We start from the raw sequence: 17,507 nt of genomic DNA, 5'->3' as shown, positions 1-17,507 counted from the left end.
TAGCCCACTACTGGGGAGGATGAGGGTGTAGAAGGTGAAGTAGTGTTTGCTCTGGCCGCTCGCCTCACAATAATGTTGCACTCTCAAGTATTTACAGAGGAAGCATACTTTCCCCTCAGCTAAGTCGCAAGCAGAAAGTGCAGCTTCTACGTGTGCTAGGTGTTTGCACACACCAGAGTGCTTCGATATGCAAACACCGCAGATGTACACCTTGAAGGCATCCCAAAGGGTAGCATATTGAGCAACCGAACCGGTATTGGTCTAAAAATATTCAGTTATGGCGGATTGAAGTTCTGAGTGGAAGACATCGACTAGGTGTGCCGATAAGGCAAAGGACCAGCGACGCTCCCAAACCCCGCCATAAGGGAGGGTGAGCAGTAAACAAATTGGAGCTTGGTCCTAGAGTGTTTTTGACAGTATCTTTACGTCTTGGACCCAGGGTAGGCCACTGGCCGAGAGAAGCCAGTAATCTAGCCAGGTGCATACCGAGTGTGGAGCGGAGTAAAAGGTATAGTCCGAAATGGTTGGGTGGCAGTGGCGCCAAGCATCTTTGAGGGCGCGAATATTGCTTGTGTCCCGAAGGGCACTCAGCGAGTGTGGTTTGCACCAGGACTCGCGCTGGAGGAATCCAGGGTGGGGGTGGAAAGTATATTCAGGTCACCACCCATAACAATAGCATCTGCTTCATATTTGTCTAATCGGGCAAAGATTCTCTCATAAAAGAGGGAGTCATCAATGTTTGGGACATACAATTTAAGGAAAAGAAGCCTTCGTCCCAGCAGCGACACTGACAGAATACCACCAACTCATAAAAGCCATCAAGAGGACCTTCATACGGAACATAATCCTCACCAACATCAGCAACTCAAAGGATCTCTTCAACATAATTCAGCAGTTCACCAAACCCCCCAGTGAAGCTGCGGGTTTCACACCGTCCCAGGACTTCTGCAACAAGCTCGGCTCCTACTTCCACCTGAAAATCAAGGTCCTCTATAAAAACTTCAGCGAACAGACTCCAGAAACCACCCTCCCCTCCAGCAATGACAGCCAGCCCACCATCACCACCTGGACACAGGTCACCACCGAAGACACCACCACGACCATGAAGAGCACCCACTCAGAAGCCACCACGGACGTGTGCCTGCCTCACATCCTCCACAGAGCCGCCATAGCCCCAGAACTACGCAGCACCATCAATGCCACCTTCGAATAAGGCATATTTCCCGATGGCAGGAAGCGTCTGAGGACAAGCCCCTCCTCAAAAAACCCTTGGCTGATCCGACAGACCTGAAAAACTACCGGCCCATCTCTCTCCTTCTCTTTGCAGCCAAAGTCGCCGAGAAATTCATCAACACCCAGCTGACGACCTTCATCGAAGAGAAGGCCATCCTCGACTCCTCCCAGTCTGGATTCCACAGCACCGAGACCGCCCTCCTCACCTCCACCGATGACATCTGCATTCTACTCGACCAGGGCCACACAGTGGCCCTCATCCTGCTAGACGTCTTCGCAGCCTTCAACACCGTCTCCTACAGCACTCTGCCAGCCAGACTCCACGACGCTGGTATACGGGGAACTGCCCTCGACTGTATCCGATCCTTTCTCACTGGCAGAACCCAATGGATCAGAATCCCACACTTCCTCTCCGAACCCACAGAGATCAACTGCAGAGATCCCCAAGGATTATCCCTCAGCCCCACGCTCCTCAACATCTACATGACCCCCCTCGCCTCCATTGTCAGACAGCATGGGCTCAGCATAGTATCCTACACTGACGACAACCAGCTCCGCCTGTGATCGCGTGGGACCATCCCTTCCCAATTGCTTGTAGTATGCAATGACGTCTGTCGAGGAGTCAATTAAACACGGTTTCTCTTCAGCCATCACCCACAGTCTAGCTGGATACATCCTATTCATACCGTACCTCAGGCCATTTTTTTAAAGCATCACCTTCGCTTTAGAGAAATTCGTCTTGCCTCCTGTAGTGCAAGGGTGAAACCGGGATATATTGAAATAGTTGTCCTTTGGAACTGCAGCGGGGATTGCTGTTGGTCCAATCTGAGTGCTGTGTTATGGTCCCTATAGTTAGGGAGACGGGCCACAATGGGACGGGGCTGCCCTGGCGGTGGATGCGGGCCTAGGGATCTGTGGTCCTGCTCCACTATGAAAGTAGAGGAGAAGTGTTCAGCACCAAAGAGTTCAGTAAGCAGTGATTCAACGAATAGCTCTGGGTATTAGTCGATTTTTCCAGGCCCACAATGCGAATATTGTTCCGACGTGAGCCGGCCTCCAGGTCTTCATTGTTAATGGCCATTGCTTTCAATAAGCACTCAGTTTTCTCCAGACGATGTGATATGGTAGTTGAGGCATCATCAAGTGTAGAAATTCATTCCTCTGTGGCAACTATGCGAGTGCTATGTCGGTCCAGACGTAAGCCCATGTGGTTGAGCCGGGGCATACAGGTGTTGAAGCGTGCGTCAGTGGAACGGAAGCCAGCCCGCCACTCTGCCAGGATGGCCGCAATGCCATCCGAGGGATCCATGTGGCTGTCGGAGTCGCCGCCGTCCTTAGTGTCCGAGGCAGGCCATGTTGGTTCGACAGTTTGGGCCTGTCAAACGTGAACCCGGTGCTGCTTAGGGTCTCCTCGCCCCATAATCATAAAGGTATGAAAATGCGGAGCACCTGGCAGATGACAATACAGTGACAGGAGTAATGTAGGGTTGCAGTAGTGACTCAAGGAGTATATGCGAGGCAAGTATCTCCTGGCTAGAAGGAGGCCCGTGGGGCAGCCTGCAGGGCAACAACTAGCGTCGAGAAAGGAGGGGAGAGCCCGCCGGTGCAACCAGCAGAGGCAGCAGTCAGTGGCAGCCAGGCCAGGGACCGAATGTGTCACTCACCTTCCAACACTGTAAGCCCGCCAGTCAGGCCTGTGTTTAGTCACTCAGCAGCGGGGGGCTAGGGGCTCATGCGTCGGTTCCTCTACAAAAATGTGGCAACAATCCAACAGCAGGTCTCCACCATCCATATGCTATATGCATCACAAAGGTATTCCTCTCTGTAACCCGACAGGTGGCAGGATCTGTGCAAAGAGGGAGACAGCGGGCATCGGAGATCCCCCAGGGGACAGGCTCAACCAGCCCCAGCTGTGTGGCAGTCTCCGGTCCCTCGCCCACGTCGGGGAGGGTAGAGGCGGACTGCTCCAAGCAAGTCTGACGAAAGGGGCGTGCCAATCCGCAGCTCGCAGCCGGGCCCACTGAACCACACTGCCCTCACTCGCCGGCCGCAGATGGATAGAAACAGATTCTCAAGAGTAGTGTGGGGAAGTTCCACCAAGCAGCCCGATTTCAAAATAGCCTCTGCCGCATCTGGAGTATCTCAGCAATGCAGAGAGGGGGCCCAGCGGGACACCACAGCCTCAGGCTCGCCTGCTGCCCCTATCACAGCTGGCCCTCTGAGGTGGCTGGGCCTCACCCACTCTTCGCAGTCTCGGGCGGCTCGAGGTGTCACAGGTGGGCTGGAGGCAAGTATTTGTAGCACCGCAGATGCGGCCGAGGGCAGTGCTGATCCGCAGCTCTGGTTTGGGTCCGCCCGCAAGTGTGTCATACAGTCTGCACTCTGCACACTGTACAGTCCGTAGTCCGACGGGAAGTTAAACACTTTACTTTTACACTGCAAGTGTCCTGTAGTAGCATTAGCGAAGCAAGTAAGTTACTTTACTTGTGTATTAAATGATGGTAATATAAATAATTAAGTGCACCTGAGTGTGAAGACCCGGCCCTGATATTTAGGTGCCGGTGCTTAGCACCAGAAAGCACCGGCACAAATTAAGCACTGGGGTCCGGTCTGCAGCATCCAACCGCACCCCGCAGTAGATTACCTCAAGGCCGTCACCGGGCCTCCAGTAAGGCTTGTGGCGGCCTTCCCACTCCATTTTAGCTCTCAGTCCACTTCGCAGTCCTCGGATGTCGTGGCACGGCAGAGATGGGCCCAGCGAGACACCGCAGCCCTGTCAGCAGGCTCGCCCGCTACCCCTGTGGCAGCGGGCCTCTGAGGCAGACTGGGCCTCACCCTCGATGCAGCAGTTGTTGGGGGTCAATAACTCCACCAGCTGTCCGGGGGCAATTCATTGCATCGCTGTGGAGGTATGTAAGTACCTTGATGCATGTAATTGGAGCGATGATGGACGTCGCTTCTCCCAGGATGTGGGTGATCTATTCCAGGGCTTCATCGCCATGCGGCCATTGCAGTTGACGTCTCGGCCACGCCCCCCCCCCCCCTCTCTCTTTATGTATGTACTTGTATGGTGCGCAAATGAAGCAAAATTAAGTTCTTTGACTGGCTGGCTGTAAAATGCATTGCCATTAGGTGTATGAAATGACTGGAAGATGTAGGCTACTACACAGAAACAGTGGATTACTAGCAGAAGAACCAGCAGAGGAAATGCTAGTTAATATAGCGAGGAAGAAGAATATGGATAAGGCAGTGCTGCTAGTGAGAGGGAGAGGTGGGTGTGCCAATATATTTAACAGTCAGAGCAGAGCCAAGGGTTTGCTCTGCCTCAATGAACTCGTGCATGAGCCGAGATATTGACATGTGATTCATGCACCGAACATCTCGTATGATAAGCTGTCTTCAAAATTCAACAAACTGTATATCTTTACCATGCCGAAGCGTTACACCTTAGTACATCAGATTTTTTTCATGTGTTTATTAAAAGTGTAAGTTTTTAAACATGAACTGAGAGACACCCCTTTCCCAGCTCTGAGGACAATACTATTAATCAACTAAGAGGCAAGTCAGTTGTCATGTTTACACTTCGGGGGCCTAGATTCTTATTATAGATGGAGCAACTTTATAGGCTATTAAATCAAACTCAAGATTCATTTTTCGTACAGTACAAATCCTGAACTCAACTATTTGAAGGAGCTCTCATTTGCCTAGAACCACAGATTTTGGTCAAGCCGAGAAGCTGGGATTGAACCCAGATTTTCCAGTTTCACACTATGCATGTCAGCACTAGATTAGTATCTCTTGCTGTCATCAGAGATTAATGCTTTGGACTTAATTCTTGGATAAGAAAATTTGTGTTTTGGTGGCCTGCAGAATCCACATTTTATTTAGGGCAGTTTTACTTAGCGCAAATATCGCCCTAGGACATTACAGCACATTAAAACCGATAATGACTACCTTACATGTTCTTCTTTTTTGGCACAAGGATATTTTCTAGGATTCATTGGATGCTGAGCGGAGGCCTGGAGGATTCAAACTCTGCTTCCAAGGATGGCATGGACTGCCGCTGTAGACACCAGGCCACATTGCCTGCTGTAAAAGCTAGGCTTGGTTTGGGCTCGAGGTTCCCAGAGGATCTTGCGCTGAGCCAGAGACCAGGCGTTTTACTCGAGCCTAGGGTGCGCTCTCAGTGTCTCACTCATCTGTAGTGAGGGGTCCCATGATTAAAGTCCCATAATGGTGGCGCACAGTAAGTGTAAGAAGCCGGTTAAGGGGAATTCAGAAAACCAAAAAGGGTGAACTAAGTTATGATTGTTGATAAAATGATGCGTAGTGGACAACGTTATAGTGAACTTTGGGGTACATGTACAAGCTAAATAATTTGCGATTTCCTAATATCGAATCCATGCAAATCGCAAATAGGAGATCACAAATTGGGATGTACGTACGATCTGAGACCCAAAATTGAGTCATTAACAAGTCGCTTTGCAATTTTAGAAATCGCTAATGTAGATTATCAAGATTGCTCACCGTGCCACTGGAATCAAGCTATCCTGACTGAAGAGGGGTGAAACCCTGAAACCGGTCCTAGGATGCTTGTTTCCGGTCCAGAGAGGAACTGGCTTGGCAGTTCGGGCTGGACTGTTCCCATGAGGCACAGGGTCAAGACCGATTTGCATATGGCCAGGTCCAAACTGGGGTGGCATGGTGAGCAAAAGAATGATGGATTTAACCCAGATCTCTTGACTGGGGGTGAATGTTTTGATTTGTTCTGCATTCCGTTCATCAATTGCATGTCTTTTGCAAAATTGCGAAGTGACCTGTTTCTGACTTGCAATTTTGCGAGTTGAGTCATAAATTTAATTGAGTTGCAAAATGTGACAGGGACCGAAAAATCAAGAAAAAACACTTCATGGTCATGGGTTATCTCCTCTAAACCAGGAAGTGCCTCACAGGAGTAGTCAGGGAACCAGCCTGAGTGGAGGAGGAGTCCAGCTGGCACACACATCATTATGCATGAGTGGTATTTGCATCCCCAGAAATTGCACAAAATATTCCCTAACACCTCAGATAGATGTTGATGGGGTTGTGGGCTCCTGGGGGACTTTAGGCATATTTGGTGGGACTACCCCTCAAACCAGCTCTTTTGGAAAGAAATTTTGTCCCAAATTAAATTGATCTTGGGTTATCCAGTTCCCGCAACAATAGAACACACTCTCCTGGGGATTCGGGATACCAGTTTGAAACATCAAACGCAAGGGGATTGCTCTGTAATGTTGCTGTACTTGGGGGCCGCCAAGATGGCAATAGCTGCAGCATGGAAGACGGTGGAGGCCCCCTTCCTTACGCTATGCGCTATGGAATGCCAGGTTATGGCGAGCACTGGCAATGGAAAGAATAGCAGACATAGTGGAGGACTCGAGAAAAGGATTTGACTACACCTGAGCCCCCCTGGTAGAAAACTTGTCAGAGGGTTTGGCCCTATTTGCTTGTGGTCCTAGATTGAGAGCTCTTCACCTCCTTCATATGTAATATTCCGGATGGCCGTTAATCCTGGGTCAGGAGGCTCCATGGACTTGGTTTGGGCCTGGCCCACATTGGACGGTGCTCACTTATGACCAATCTTGAACTTTTGCTGCCGTGAAACTTTTGTTTGTTTATATTTGTTTGTCATTGAGTTTTTGGAAAGAATGGGTGTGGGTGGGAGACACGAGTGCCAAATAATAATATGACACACAATAGGATATAAATGAGATGAGGTCCATGGCAATCCTAGAAGCAACCAGCAGGGGACATAAAGGTTTGATGTCAATTCAGGTTGAGACTTAGTACACAAGCTGAGTATTTTATTTGAGATTTCTATAACTCTTGATCTGTAAGCTATGCTAGTGGCTCCTGCCATTATTTGTCTTGTACTGTTCTAAAACCAAAACCAATAAAATACATTTTTAAATAAAAAAATCCCCTTCTTTCCCATCTGTGAATGCTAGAATGTACAGGGGTGTTGACATATGCTGAATCTGAATAGATGGTGACCTCTAGTCCCTCAGCTCGCTGCAATGAGTCAATGATGGCCACTAATTCAGCCGCGTGTGCTGAAAAGTGAGAAGGTAGTAGTATCTTGCTAATAATTAGTAATGTGTCTGATGATCCCTGTTGTTCGGCTATTACAACTGCTGTTCCTGAATGTCTAATCCCAGTTTCCTGGTCTATGTTAGAGCATCCACCAACAAAGAGTAATATGCTTCCTGGGATGGGGTCTTCCCCTGCCATACTTTCTTGTTCTAGTATGTAATAAGTACAGTCATGTACTTGTTCATCATGAGTAACTGGGTGCCCAAAGAATGTTGCTGGATTAGGGTTTTAATGGCATCCATCTCATTCTCTCATTTAATTTGTCATAGAGAATTAGACATCCCGTACATAGAAGAATACATTAGAACCCGCCGACCCTTATTATGGCGGGCTGTTTAGAAAAATAAGGAAGAGAGCCTCACCAGAGATATCATTAAGGACTGCCCTAGCTGCGACAGAGGCTCAGAGTTCCCCTGGCTCGCCACAGTGAAATCTAGCCTGCTTTCAGACATCCTTCAGCAGTTTTTACAGACCAAGAAACACACCTCAACATCAATGAAAAATAGTTACGCCAGGCCCTGTATGATTTAACCAACACTGAAAGAACGCTCATAGAGAGGCGGAAGACGAGCGTGGCCACTTTAGGCCAGATTGGGGGATATATGACCAGACCAACAGGGCATTGGAAACTGAGTTTATTGTTCCATTATAGGGCAGGTGATGGTGACTCGTCAAACGATGTTGCATTTTACATTATTTTGTGGTTAATATGGTATGTACTCAAGACACTTTTATGCTTCCCCTCATAAAAAAGCGCCATATTGGTAGTCACAGAGAAGCCCTAAATGTACTTTTTCAACTCACGGATGTTGAAGTGATAATCCAGCTAGGTGCATTCGTTTTTACTGGGTATGCATTTTTACATGTATTTTATTGTATGTATTTTAAAAATTTTATGGATACCATTGGTATTTGAATAAAATTTTTGAACTTCAACTACTTCTTTGTGAGCTTACTGCTATTCATTGGTCTGTTTGTTTGTGTCCTTTACAAATCCTTGCTTGCTGGTGGTCAATATTTTTATTTTTCCCTCCCTTTCAATCCTTTGAGTAATGTCCCAGTACTTGTACCCTTCCACTTGTCTCATTGTAGCATCTGTTTAGGAACTACTTTTCCCTTTCTCTAATAGCATTTGACGAGACCGATGTTTCCCTGTTTGTGTTACTGTTTGCCTGTGCTCCAATTTCTGTTTATGTAAACAAGGCTGTAATTCTTGTTATCGCCTCACATTTGATCTGCATTCAGAGACGGAGATCAAATGCCAGACACAAGGTAATCTTTTTTTCTCTGACTTTAAAGGAATAGAATTTCCCCGTCCGCCAAACCTTTCCCGCTTTGGTGCTTGCCTTTGTTTCCTACTGGTGTTTGTCTAACTCTTCCGAATGGCTGGTGCCTACCCCTTTAACTATCCTCATGCTCCGCTTTGCCTTTAACTCTGCCCCCTTTAATTTCCTCTCTCTTGTAGTCGGAAAAGACTAGCTGTTGTGCTCCAATCGGAGCTCCCGCCACTGGGTGCTGCTTTGTGAGCGCTTTACATGTGCACTAGTTACATAACACACATTCATGTTCATATTTATTCTGCATGGGACAATAAAGTAATGTTCACAGAATCACAAAATGTTAAGCCACTCCCACAGCCATACTAACTAGAGCCACTCATATCTATCTAATGCTGACACTCTCACTCAGACCGCAGATTTGTTCCGTAGTTATTTTTGTTCTTTCAAGCTGGTGTGCAGCCACTTAATTGTGCTAATTTGAGTAGCCTGTGGCCACGGTCTGCAAAATGTTACACCACAGTGCCTTTTTGTTGTGAAAGGAAGAAAGCAAACGTTGTAGTTACATAGCATGCAATTGAATAGTCTGACAAAAACAAACTCTCGGCATACACTGAACAAGGGCTTAAAGTTACAACAAAAACTACAACCAGGGCAATGTGGAGCTTCTAGTGCACTTCACTAATGAGAGTAAGACAAAGAAAAGAGGCTGTGCCTGAAAAATTAAAAGCCAATACCAAAGCAGAAGTTACTTTACACACCCTTCCCTCATGTCTGTTATTGTCGTTTGACATATCTGCTCAAGCTATCTCTCCTGGGAGACAGTGTATGCAGCCAACATACCCTGGAGGCAAGCAAGCAACTGCACAAGACTTTTGAGCCTCACAAGGGGCTGAAGAGTGTTATATAAAGAAAAAACAATACAGTTAATCAGCAAACACTGCAACTCAATTTGGTCCTCCATTACTCCAGTGACCCGAATTATTTATACTACGCTGATTGCATGTTATATTTTAGCACACAACGGCCAGGATAATGTGGACAACTTCACAGATTTCTGCAGCGCTTTCTGGACCCACTGAGTCATATTCATGTCACTGAGCCCGAACTTCCTTTGTGGATTTCCCCTGTACTAGGCGCTATGCAACCACCTCCCATCGTCAATTGCGTGGTGTAAATACTTTACTAGAAGGATCAACAACAATGCAATTGATGCTGACGATAATAATAATAGTTCTTATTGTTCCCATTGGTGGTGGTATTATTATTAATGTAATTAGGTTCAGCATATGACCTTAACAGTGAGTATTTCCGTGACCATAAGGAGGACTCTTTTAAGTCTGTGTAACTTTGGTGTAACTTGCAGTATCGTCATCCACCCGAATTATGTGATTCTGCGGCTTTGGTGTTCTCTTCAAAGATATGGATTTGCCACTTAATCCATTATCTGCTTCCTAATTTGCAGAATTTAATAAAGTAAAAGGCTTGCTTCTAGCTCCAGCTAGGATCAAACTTTACTTAAACATGGCAACATGTGTTATTATGCAGTGGAAGGTACTTGGCAAATATGGAAAGGTCACTTTGTATCTGCTTATTACTGTATTTTGGTGCTAAACCGGTACTAATGGGGGTGAAAACCTTTCCCTAGTGAATTTGTAACATGTAAAAATAACCTAATGCATCATGCTATCAAAAAATGTGCAAAATACCACATCATTTGCCTTTTTTCTTGCCACACAATTTGACCCTGCCCTGTCACATATTTCCAGTGGCCCTGTGCCTGATGTAAGGTGGAAAATATGTTTCTGTACAATCTGTGTGGTTCCATGGCATATCTGTCGTTCTCTAAACTCTGGTTTCATGTTGTAAGCCAGATCCAGTGCAAATTTTTCTCAAATGTTTATTCAAATGTTTTCCATAATGTTTATGGTTATAGAGTTATCGGTGTGTACATATTTCTCATTGGAAATAAATTATTTTGAGCTGTGCTATTATTCCAGAAGTAGATGAGAGTTGCCTTCACACGGTGAGTTAAACAAGCAGTACGATGCCTCAATTTCTTTTCCTCAAGTCATCAGCTCTGGCCACATCCTCTACCATTCCTGAGATGTATTACTTCACCATCTAATATGTTTCTAAGTGCCCCTGATGCTGATTCTTTAGGCTATTCAATACTCTAATGATGCGGTCCACACTGACTGTTATAGGTACATTAAGGCACTTGTCGCTTGCATGTGCCCTAAACAAAACCTTGGAATGTGTCCATAAATGTTTCCTGAGGTAAGTCGGTATTTCTGAATCAGACTGCATTACCCAGTGTGTAGTAACTGTATAGCTCTTCAATCCCTGCCAGCACAGCACCCAGGATAATGTGCTGCATGTCTAAACACTTATAAGGTCTAAAAGCCAAGACCTATTTGCTATGCCAATGCTTGTTTATTTAGAGGACCTAGCAGCAAATGAATGCAAGCTTTCCACAGAAGTGCTTTCATGCAATTAGGTTTTTTTTAATTGACCGATTTAAGTGGTGCCCGGCTTGTATGAGTGACAGTTATCGAAATGCATTAAAAAAAGTATTTGAACTGTGATGCTGTGCTTAAAGTGAGTGGGCTGAGTGAATGTGGGTGCAGGGTCACAGGCAAATAAAAGGAATATTCTGTAACTTTTTGGGGTCTTTCACCTTCAGGTAACTACACATAAAATAAGGCACAGCTTAAATGAAAAATAAATGCGAGTTAAGTTAAACATTGGTAAATGCACTTTCATGCATCATGGAACCTCCATTAGTTAATGCACTAACTGTCTGTATCTGTAACGAGAGACCCACATAATTGAATCATGGTTGGTGCAGTGAAGAATAGTGACTTGTGCATGTTTAGTACTAAGAGGTTCCAGTCTGTTACAGAAAGCACTGTGAATACGTAACTTATTATTTCATCTATGCATTAAACACAGTATAAGATAGGGTGCTACAAAATGTGCAAAAAGGTTTAAGATAAAGTGCTTCAAAATCTAGGTATTAGTAATACCTAGAGAGCACATAATGCAATATTTTTATAACAGCCATTTTCAAATCACACACATCACAGCTCAGCTGGTACCCCCCTTGCAACACCACTCAAAAAGAATACATCTGTGTTATCAGGAAGCTTCAAGTGATTCCTTCAATAAAAGCTAATACCAGCTCCCAGGCACCCTTCATTAATGCAGATTAACAAGTTATGCACATTTACATTTCTTTCAGGCAAACATGCACCGTATCAAGAAGGCTTGTTTTTCGTTTTGCTGATGCTATTCACTTTTGGCAACTTGCATTGGCAATTCCAAAAGGTCGACTAATGCCTTTCAAAGGCGAAACCTATTGGCTTTGCCAATGCTTGTTCTTTTTTGCTATAGTTGATATATTTTTAAGTTGTTTTTTCGAATGCAAGTCTTAGTAGGAACAGTGTTAGTGAAGATGTGTCTTCTGCAAATTAATTTGTATACCAGGAATTACCACCATGTTTCAAAATATCAAAGATTTTATTTTACTTTTCAAAATAGGGACTTCATTGTTTCTGGTGACTGATGTTCACGATTGGCAGTTTTCTTACAGTGTCATTATGAGAAGGGCTTCTGCTATCACCTGTTTTATGCTGATCCTCAGCACCCTGCTTATAACAGCAAGTTAGATTCACTCTGTCCCTGTTTAGAAGGAAAATGGTATGTGAAATAGTTTTGTATCTAAAAAACAACACAATATGTACTGTTGACTGTGACAAATACTATACATTCAGAGAACACTTCTATGGCTGTAAGTATTAGAGCTAGTGCAGTATGTGGTTAAGCAGCACACAACTTCTGGTACCATTGGAATAAACCAATAAAACACAATACTGTAGAGTCGTAGCTTCAGATTTCTGACTTGTTCTTTCGAAGGTAAGAAGAGGGAGAGCAGTGATTAGAGAAGATGGTTGTTTTATATAATATGACCTTGCACTGGTGATAGAATGTTTCTGAATGAGTCTACACAATCATACCTTTGGGGATTATCATTATATATAAGCTTCTGTCTATCTCAGGGCAGTTTTCTACAGCTTCTATGTACCCTCTCCCACTTCAAGTGGTGTTCGTTGCTTTGATATCATTGACCCCTCTCAGCATATGTGGATATGCATTATAAAGGTAGGAATTACCATTGTTTGACATAGCATGACCAATACTAATGTGTTTTTGTTTTGTTTTTCCTCCCTCAGAGCCGACACAATGGCGGTGTTTGACACTCCACAAGAAGCTTTTGGCATCTTGCGGCCAGTTTGTGTACAACTGACAAAGGCACAGACGGTGGAAAATGTAAAGCTCCTTCAGTTGCAGCTTCCAAGAGTTAGTGACTCCGCTCTACAGGAACTTCAAGAGTATGTCCTTTTCCCTCTGCGCTTCACTTTAAAGACCCCAGTTCCTAAAAAGGAGAGCCTTGTTCAAAGTGTGGTGGAGTGCATTGGCTCCATCCTCTCTATCACATGTGTCAAGAAGCCAGATCTTCTCCAGGAACTGCTCTCTGAGCTTTGCTTGTGTCTTTCTTCTCCATCTCAGTGCCAGCAACCAGCAGCAGTATCAGAAGAACTAAAACTGTCTGTTATTCATGGCATTAAAGTTTTAATGCATTCAGCATATGAGGACATTATGCAATCATTGTACAAGCCTTCCATGCTTCCTCTTGTAGGTTGTGCAGTATCTTTGCTTTTAGCCATGGCTCAAAATGAGAAATCGAAACAAATCAAGATTGCTGCCTTAGAGTGTCTGCAAGCAATAAGCATGCAGTGTGACAGTCCAGAGCACACCAAGTGCAAGACCTGCATTGATGACACTCAGTTGGGCAATTTCTTTGCATCATTTCTACCAGGAATCTCAACGACCTTGTCTCGAGTTATTACAGGTGACATCAAACAAGGGCATGCAGTCACAGTCTGTGCGCTCAGAGTGTGGTACAAGACTGTGGGCATGGTCATGGCTGATGATCAGCTAGCAAACATTCCAAAGGACACACAAAATCTGGATTCAAAACATGTTCCAGTTGCACAACTCCTGGTCCATAGACATCCCAGTTGGGTAAAAGACACAGGGGAAAAATTGTCCCTCATACTCCATAGGATTGTTGAATGTGTTTCCATTGACCCACACTGGAAGGTAAGGCTCGAGCTTGTGGAGCTGGCTCGGCATCTTTTATTAAAGTGCAGCCGGTCATTGATAGATTGCGTGGGTTGTCTTCTGAAGGCTTTAGTTGGATTAGTCAATGACGAGCGTCAAGAGGTGCAAAGCAGGTCAAATGAGGTCCTGCTGAGTATTGCAGAACAAGGGGCAGTAGTTGAGAGCAAAGCACTTGTAGATGTCTTGTCAGAAAGTCTTCTTTCCCTTACAACGACTCTTCCTCGAGTAATAAGTTCACAAGATGACAGAGGAAAGCACTTAACGTTGACTGTCTTGCTTGGCTATCTAAAATTACTGGGGCCCAAAATCAATGTGATTCTCAACTCTGTTACCCACCTTAACCGTCTGTCAAAAGCTCTTATGCAAGTCTTGGAGCTGGATGTCACTGATGTGAAAATTGTTGAAGAGAGACGTTCAATCCCTAAGGCGCTTACTGATTCTGCAGTCACATTACCTGACATTCTGCATAATAGGACGTGTCAACACAAGTGTTTCCGTTTCTTTAATGATGATCAGATATTTGGGTTGTTGCAGCAGATTTGCCGGATACTTGCTTATTATGGGAATATCTACCTTTTAGTTGATCATTTCATGGAGCTGTACCGAGAATCAGTTGTCTACCGGAAACAGGCGGCATTGGTCCTAAATGAATTGATTGTTGGAACTGCTGGACTTGGAGTTGTGGTGCTCCAGCCAAGGGATAATAAAGTGCACACTGATGACCTAATAGCATCAGTGACATCTGTCCTGGAGGAGTACACAGACCAAGCAAACTGGTGTTTGGTCACTAGCATGGAAGGAGATAGCCATTCTGATGAAGAGGTTACACTGAAACCTTCTAACGTTCATGCACTCCCAGCCGATGCACATGGATGGCAAGCTAAGTCTCCCAAAGATGTTACTCTCCGTTTCATGAATAGCAACATCTGGCAGATCTGCATCCAGCTGGAGGGTATTGGCAACTTTGCCCAGGCACTGGGAAAGGACTTCCGATTGCTTTTGGTGATGGCTCTCTACCCTGTGCTGGAAAAGGCTGGTGATAAAACTCTCCTGGTTAGCCAAGCAGCGTTATGTGCCATGTCAGAAATATCAATAAGCTGCGGCTATGATTCCCCACGTCATTTGATTAATCACAATTCTGACTATCTAGTGAATGAAATATCCCTGCAGTTACGTCGTTTAGCTCAGCATCCAAATGCCCCTGGGGTTCTTGAGGCAATGCTGAAACATTCGGATGCCAGCTTACTCCCACTGGTGGATGATGTGATCCAGGATATTCTTTGTTCGTTAGACCAGTTTCATGATGAACAGGCTCCATTATTCCTGGATGTTCTGTACTCTCTATTGGCTGCTTTGGGTAAAGTAAATTTACCAGGATGTCATGAATTGTTCTTGTAGCCTTGTGGCTAAATGTCATTTTTACAAATGTTTAATGAGGAGATGAGTTGTGTCAACTATATACATGCTCTTGCATTGTAGCAGATGCACCAAATTCTGTGGCATGGTTACTAAAGTATACCCTTTGTGCTTTATGCTGCTCAGAGCTACAGGTTTCTTCCAACTTGACACCTCAATTTAAAACAAGCATTGGCCAAGCCAATGAATCATGTATTGGCTCCCGTGCACTGATCTGTTGGCTTTGTCAGTTTTTATGCTGCCGTGCATGCACGCAAATTCATGACGGCCATGATGTATGGGAGTTTCAAGTAAACGTAAGAAACGCCATTAGAAATGGTTGCTGTATTTGTGTGTCCATGCACAGCGGAGGTTTTGGAGTAGTTTAGCATTGCCAATCTTTGTAAAGTCAAAATTTGAGCATGTCTATGTGGGAGAATGGGCAGCAGCAGGTGCCACATACTTCTCTTGGGCGATGGGGTGGGTAGGAGACGATGGGGACTCGAGGGAACAGAGACCGAAACAGTGAGGCAACAGTACAGTGGAGAGGTTACCTCAAGTGGCCACTTAAAGTCCTCTGTTACCTTCCACTAAATGTTGTGTGTTTCCCGTCTACAAAAACATGGCGGCTTCTAAATATTGCCAACAGCCAATGGTGGAAGGCGGCTGCCTAAATACCCACTCTTCTTTATGTGTATTTGTAACATGAGGCCTCCAACAGACCACTACAGCCGATAGGTGAGATCTTAAAAGGGCTGTCATAAATTTTTGTTTTTTATTTAAAAATGATTGCTCGCAATTGTACTGCGCTAATCCCGAAATGTGACCTTAGTAACTTGTCACATATGCCTCCTTTCGCGTAACTGCACACCAGCATTCAATTCATCAAAAAGTTTCTAGTGAGCATAGTCAATGTAACATTAGGCTTCCTTGTGTGCACAGTTTTACCATGGGTGGGACGTTTAGGCTTCCTTGTGCGCGCAGTCTTACCATAAGCGGGATTTTGAAGCGCCTGATATCAACACTTCAGCACAAAATTCTTTTCAGTAATCCTCTTCTTTAGATTACTAGCCTGCAAATAAATAAATATTACAATTGACCCTTCACCAAATCCTTTAAGTGATAAACATTTTTTAGAATGGTTAATTCATATTAGAATAGATAAGTGTCAAACATGTGTATTACATTACCCTGTGAGTTTTGATCACATTTAAATTAATATTTATTATTGCATTATACGACTTACTCTCAGAGTATAAGCAACATTTATAAAACAAGTGTGCCAACATGCCCTAGCTGTCTCTGCTTTCAAGTCAAAACATATTCTCATGTTCAGCAGGTGAACTGCATGCTTTTAAATGAAACACTTTAGTAGGGCCGCAAAATACCCTTTCTTTGCACTGGATATCATGCATCATGTTCCCCGATGTTCACAAGTGGTAATTAATCTAATTTATTTCCTTTTTTAAGATTTAACAACCATTTTATTTCTGTTTATATCGAGTTATAAGGAACGTAAACTTCTTATGACTGCCAATTAAACAGTCTGCTCTCACAATCACAAAGGAGTGAAAGCACTGAGCATGATTATTACAATTTGTGAGTACGAAATCCTTTTCTACATATGTGTAAGACTTGACTTGTAAAATTCCCATGGTAGTACAGTATCTCCATCATATTTTTTATTTAAAAAAATAAGGTTCCATCCAAAATAAAAAGCATATATTTCCTAAAAACAACAATATCTAAAAAAGTAAGCAAGCCAGTAGACAGAGACAGAATTACGGTGCATGTCGTTAATTTGGATTTCTTCAACTCACCCAAAATAAAACATTCATACACTGCATAAATGAGTCCATGGGATCATAAATATATAGCAGGTTATATCTACTTCAAATTAAAAAGCATATATAAATCTAAAATGATAATTTTCACCATAAATTACACATAATCCATAGTTCAGATCTTGTAACATGTAAAAATCTAATGAAACCCGCCATAGATATACAGCTCCTTAACATGTAATCACTATCAGGCATAGAAAACTTCATTATTTGTTTATCAAATATAATACGCTTAACTCTTATTATTGTGCAGTTTCTTTAAGATAAAACTGAACCCTTTCACATAAGTGTGAGCAGATAGTCCTAATCCTTGTTCAGTTATATTTAAATACTTTTCTTTCGTTTCTTTTATGCTCTAGATACACATTTTGGTTTGCTAAATTTAACTGTTACAAACTCAGTCCCTTTGCAGAGCAGCAGTGCTTCTTTACAGGTACAT

General features: G+C 44.1%; 1 protein-coding gene across 4 annotated transcripts in view; it reads left to right on the top strand.

Annotated features, from left to right (window-relative positions):
- Window positions 1-17,507, top strand: part of TTI1 (TELO2 interacting protein 1) — a 171,463-nt gene that overhangs the window by 36,902 nt on the left and 117,054 nt on the right. For all 4 annotated transcript variants that reach the window (XM_085619197.1, XM_085619199.1, XM_085619198.1 and 1 more), the window contains exon 2: window positions 12,878-15,186. In XM_085619197.1, the coding sequence (XP_085475323.1) occupies window positions 12,888-15,186 (2,299 nt within the window). In that variant the 5' untranslated portion in view covers window positions 12,878-12,887. The remainder of the gene's footprint in view (window positions 1-12,877; window positions 15,187-17,507) is intronic.

The sequence above is a fragment of the Triturus cristatus genome, chromosome 7 (genome assembly GCF_964204655.1).
Source record: "Triturus cristatus chromosome 7, aTriCri1.1, whole genome shotgun sequence".
In the NCBI taxonomy this organism is placed as follows: Eukaryota; Metazoa; Chordata; class Amphibia; order Caudata; family Salamandridae; genus Triturus; species Triturus cristatus.
Note: the sequence above shows the minus strand (reverse complement) of the source record. Positions and strands in the feature narration are given on the sequence as shown.